Source organism: Salvelinus sp. IW2-2015, unplaced genomic scaffold (genome assembly GCF_002910315.2).
Source record: "Salvelinus sp. IW2-2015 unplaced genomic scaffold, ASM291031v2 Un_scaffold3472, whole genome shotgun sequence".
In the NCBI taxonomy this organism is placed as follows: Eukaryota; Metazoa; Chordata; class Actinopteri; order Salmoniformes; family Salmonidae; genus Salvelinus; species Salvelinus sp. IW2-2015.
Window position 1 is genome coordinate 18,835 of NW_019944752.1, and position 5,868 is coordinate 24,702.

General features: G+C 41.8%; 1 protein-coding gene across 11 annotated transcripts in view; it reads right to left on the bottom strand.

Annotated features, from left to right (window-relative positions):
• The window catches only part of LOC112075927 (high mobility group nucleosome-binding domain-containing protein 3), a 29,589-nt gene that overhangs the window by 4,133 nt on the left and 19,588 nt on the right, over positions 1 to 5,868 (bottom strand). For 4 of the 11 annotated variants that reach the window (XM_024142847.2, XM_070441123.1, XM_024142848.2 and 1 more), the window contains exons 3-4: positions 2,446 to 2,499; positions 2,143 to 2,247 (exon numbers count right to left, since the gene is read on the bottom strand). In XM_024142847.2, the coding sequence (XP_023998615.2) occupies positions 2,143 to 2,247; positions 2,446 to 2,499 (159 nt within the window). Of the gene's footprint in view, positions 1 to 2,142; positions 2,248 to 2,445; positions 2,500 to 5,103; positions 5,134 to 5,868 lie in introns of all 11 variants that reach the window. The other 7 variants (XM_024142844.2, XM_024142846.2, XM_024142841.2 and 4 more) reach the window with 3 other exon arrangements.

Here is a 5,868-nt window from a genome sequence, read left to right on the forward strand (position 1 = left end):
AGAAGGAGAGAGCGAAGAGAGAGGAAGAGAGGAAGAAGGTGGTGGGAATTATAATCCATTCAACATGCCTTCAATGGTTCTCAGCCTGTCTCAATATCTCGTCACACACACACACACACACTCACCACCCACATCTACACACACCACACACACCACACACACCAACACACACACACACAACACACTACAGATTCTGTGTGTCCCGCTCCAGTGTCAGTGTGACCTACTACAGGAGTCTACGCTCCCTAACTCGCATGTCTGGTCAGGGACAGAGTTGAGACAGTGCCAGAGTCAACGGTTAGACAGACCGACCCGACGGAGTGCTGTGGATTTGAACCAGAGTTGTTAGGCGGGTCTCCCAACATGGCACTCTATTCCCTCCGTAGGGCACATAGACCTAGACCTAGAACTATGAACTAGAACTAGACTAACCTAGACTAGAACTAGACCTAGACCTAGAAACGAGACCTTAGGACTAGACCTACGACCTAACGCTAGACATCGCACGCTAGATACCTAGACATAGACCTAGAAATAGAAATAGAAATAGGGAATAGATGGTCGATTGGGATGCCAGTTGTGGTGTGATTTACCACTGCTGTGTGTAAACTCGAGTGTGTGATTTAAACCACTCCTGGCTGATAAACTGAGTGTGTGATTTAAGCCAACTGTGGTGTGTGGGCACTAACAATTTCGTGGTGTCTTTGCTTTACTCACCAGAGCAGTAATTGTGTGAAATGTGTGTCTGTTGCTCACCCTTCAGTATGTACAGTGTGTTAACCACATCCCAGGACTCCTAGTTGATACTACTAACTTTTAGCCCTTAGCAGGACCAGCCTTCAGAAGTATCGTACAGTGTGTTAACACCATCAGGCACTACTCAGTGATATCTGCTAAACTGCTAGCAGGACAGCCTTCAGGTATGTACAGTGTGGGTTACACACATCAAGGCACTACTAGTTGGAATACTGCTAACTTAAGCTTAGCAGGACCACCCTTCAGTATGTACAGTGTGCTAAACCGAGTCACCAAACCCGGATCCGGGATGCCCCGCCCATCACCAAAAGGCTGGACTAGGCCATAGCCCTAAGCCTAAAGCGCACAGGGATATCAATATAGATAAAAACGTTCCATCGAAATCACGAGTCCAAAGACAGCCAAATGAAAGATACACATGCTGTTTAATCCAGCCATCATTTTCCGATTTTAAAAATGTTTTTACAAGGGAAGACAGCAATATGTATTTCTTCTCATTAGCTAAGCGCACGCAATAGCAAACAGACACAACTTTTTTTTCCCTACCATTTTTTTGTCCTGGCATAGGTAGCTATCACAAATTCGCCGCAAATAAAGATAATAAATAAGTCACTAAGCCAAGAAACAACTTCAATCAGATGACAGTCCTGATAACATATTTATTGTATAAGCAATATGTTTTGTTAGAAAAAATGTTGCATACTTTTCATGTATAAATCATAGTGTTTAACATTGCAGCCACCAATCACACCACTCTCACCAAAGCTAACTCTAGAAAAGTAACTACAGACGCAGCAACGTGAATTCAACCCTAAATACTCATCATAAAACATTTATGAAAACTTATCACAGCGTACAGCAAAATGACAAGACAAAGAATCTTGATGAATCCAGCCAATATTTTGAAGATTCTTTAGTGTTTTTACAGGGCGAAAACACAATTTAGGGAATTATACCTTAGCTTACTACAATAAGCCAACCACTAAGCCAGCATTGATTCATGCGACGTTAGCCCGATGACGCGAATAAACCCGAGCAAAAGATATTAATTTTTCACTAACCTTCCTGCAAAACTTCATCCAGATGCACCAGTGCCTCATACACCATCATATTACACAATACATATATGAGTTTGTTCGAGAAAATGTGCATATTTTTTAGCGCCACAAATCGGTGGTTATACAATGAGAACATAGAGGCCAAGCTGCCAACATAAAGTGTCGGGAGAAATAATCTTGGGAGAGGCACACTAAATCTAATCAATCAACTAACTCATCACAACTTGACTCAAAATTTCTCTCCAACCTCTGATGGAGGTGTGGCCTAGCGTACCTCCTCTCCTTCTACATTCTCTCCAACCTCTGATGGAGGTGTGGCCTAGCGTACCTCTGTCATGGTCTGTCGGTTATGGGAGGGGCCATCCTCCCTCTTCACCTTAGCTCCTCCTTTCTTTCCCTTCATGGCCTTGTCGTCCACCTTGTCCACCGGCTTCTAGGCAGACAGAGCCAATCAGAACACAGCATAGAAACAGAGACTACCAATCCCAACAGAGGACAGAGACAACCAATAAAAACAGCCCTGAGAACAATCAAATGGACAACAACTTTGAGACTTTAAAACAAACACAACATGCATTTATGGATACATGCTTTAACACCTGGACAGTGTGTGTGTGCTCGATGGCATTACCTTGGCGATAGCCTTCTTAGGCTTGACCTCAACCGGTTTGGGAGGAGCTGGTTTCTGTAGGTCAGAGAGAGAGCCATTAGCTTTAGCATTAGCCTAGCATAAAGAGTGGGGAAACGCTATAGAATTAGCTTAGTTTAGCTTAGCCTAGCACAGATAGTGGGAAACACCATACAATTATCCTAGTTTAGAATGGGGAATTTCTATAGAATTAGCTTAGCTGAGTGAATTGGACATTTCAATGGAATTAGCTTAGCTGAGTGAATGGGGCATTTCTATAAACTTAGCTTAGCAAAGACAATGGGAAAATACCATAGAAATAGCTTAGCATAGGACTATATGTATAACCTGAACAATAGTGTATTGTGGGCTATAGGTAAGGCCATACAATACCCACTAGTAGAGGGCAACACCTCAGCTGAAGGTACGTACACACAGCTTAATCATTGCAAACTTAAAAGTATATTTAACATATTTAACTTCACAGTATATTTAACCCATATTTTTAAATCATCATTATGTAAACAGGGAAGGCTATAATTGGATCCTTTCGTTATTAAAATGACTAAAATAGAGCCGTGAGAACCTGTTGGTTAATAATCTGTAATAACATAATCACATAATCAGGTATAACAGTAATATGGAAATAAGGTCATGTATTAACATCATTACATGATTACTGTAATAATGTGTTATATAAACATTACTGTAATAATGTGTTATATAAACATTACTGTAATAATGTGTTATATAAACATTACTGTAATAATTAACAGTCTAATAGAACGCTCCTTTATAACAGTCTGAATAGAACCTCCTTATAACAGTCTGAATAGAACGCTCCTTTATAACAGTCTGAATAGAACGCTCCTTTATAACAGTCTGATAGAACGCTCCTTTATAACAGTCTGAATAGAACGCTCCTTTATAACAGTCTGAATAGAACCTCCTTTATAACAGTCTGAATAGAACTCTCCTTTATAACAGTCTGAATAGAACGCTCCTTTATAACAGTCTGAATAGAACGCTCCTTTATAACAGTCTGAATAGAACGCTCCTTTATAAAAGTCTGAATAGAACGCTCCTTTATAACAGTCTGAATAGAACGCTCCTTTATAACAGTCTGGAATAGACGCTCCTTTATAACAGTCTGAATAGAACTGCTCCTTTATAACAGTCTGAATAGAACGCTCCTTTATAACAGTCTGAATAGAACGCTCCTTTAAAACAGTCTGAATAGAACGCTCCTTTATAACAGTCTGAATAGAACGTCCTTATAACAGTCTGAATAGAACTCTCTTTATAACAGTCTGAATGAACGCTCCTTTATAACAGTCTGAATAGAACGCTCCTTATAACAGTCTGAATAGAACGCTCCTTTATAACAGTCTGAATAGAAACGCTCCTTTTATAACAGTCTGAATAGAACGCTCCTTTATAACAGTCTGAATAGAACTCTCCTTTATAACAGTCTGAATAGAACGCTCCTTTATACAGTCTGAATAGCTAGAACTCTTTATAAAGTGTTCATAGAACGCTCCTTTATAACAGTGTTCATAGAACGCTCCTTTATAACAGTGGTTCATAGAACGCTCCTTTATAACAGTGTTCATAGAACGCTCCTTTATAACAGTGTTCATAGAACGTCCTTTATAACAGTGTCATAGAACGCTCCTTTATAACAGTCTGAATAGAACGCTCCTTTATAACAGTTGTCATAGAACGCTCCTTTATAACATCTGATAGAACGCTCCTTTATAACAGTCTGAATAGAACGCTCCTTTATAACAGTCTGAATAGAACGCTCCTTTTATAACAGTCCTGAATAGAACGCTCCATTTTAAACAGTCTGAATAGAACGCTCCTTTATAACAGTCTGAATAGAACGCTCCTTTATAACAGTCTGAATAGAACGCTCCTTATAAACAGTCTGAATAGAACGCTCCTTATAACAGTCTGAATAGAACGCTCCTTTATAACAGTCTGAATAGGAACGCTCCTTTATAACAGTCTGAATAGAACGCTCCTTTATAACAGTCTGAATAGAACGCTCCTTATAACAGTCTGAATAGAACGCTCCTTATAACAGTCTGAATAGAACGCTCTTTATAACAGTCTGATAGAAACTCTCCTTTATAACAGTCTGAATAGAACGCTCTTAAACAGTCTGAATAGGAACGCTCCTTTTATAACAGTCTGAATAGAACTCTCCTTTATAACAGTCTGAAATAGAACGCTCCTTTATAACAGTCTGAATAGAACGCTCCTTTATAACAGTCGATAGACGCTCCTTTATACAGTCTGAAAGAACGCTCCTTTATAACAGTCTGAATAACGCCTTTTATAACAGTCTGAATAGAACGCTCCTTTATAACAGTCTGAATAGAACGCTCCTTTAGCTCGTTATGATTTCTACCGACTATAACACTGTAACTAGTTATTGATTTCAGATCCTAATTTCATATCTGGTGGCAGTGAGAAACTATGACCCACAGACTGCTTCTGGTGGAGCAGCGACAAGGGAGAGAGCAAGTAGAGAGAAGAGGGGAGGAGGGAGGGAGGGAGGGAGGGAGGGAGGGAGAGAGGAGGGAGAGGAGGGAGGGAGGAAGGAGAGGAGGGAGGAGAGGGAGGGAGGAAGGAAGAGGGGATGATTAAACTTACCGATGACAACCTCTCTGACCGTCTGGTGGGCTACAGAAAGAGAGAGATAGGGGGAGAGAGAGACAGCAAGAGAGAGAGAGAGAGAGAAGAGAGAGTGGGAGACGGGGAGAGAGAGAGGGGAGAGAGGGGGTAGAAAGAGAGAGGGGGATTGATAGGGGGAAAGAGAGGAAAGGGGAGAGAGGGGGGAGAAAGGAGGGAGAGAAAAGCGACAGCAAGAGAGAGAGGGAGAGAGAGAGGGGAGAGAGAGAAAGAAGAGTGTGAGAGACGGGGGAGAGAGAGAGGGGAGAGAGCGAACGGGAGAGAGGTGGTAGAAAGAGAGAGGGGGATTGATAGGGGGAAAGGAGAAAGGGGGAGAGAGAGGGGGAGAGGAGAGAGGGGACAGGGGGCATATCAGTTGTGTGTTGAGGGTCTGATAGTGTACTAGGGGTTAGTGAGGAGGGGTAGTGTACTAGGGGTAAGTGTACTAGGCGGTAGTGTACTAGGGGTAGTGAGGAGGGTAGTGTACTAGGGGTAGTGTACTAGGGGTAGTGAGGAGGTAGTGTACTAGGGGTAGGTATACTATGGGTAGGTATACTAGGGGTAGGTGAGGAGGGGTAGTTGTACTAGGTTAGTGTACTATGGGTAGTATGTACTAGGGTAGTGTACTATGGGTAGTATACTATGGGTAGTGTACTAGGGTAGTGTACTATGGTAGTGTAACTAGGGTATTGTACTATGGGTAGTATACTAGGGGTAGTGGTAGGGGGTAGTGTACAAGGGTTAGTG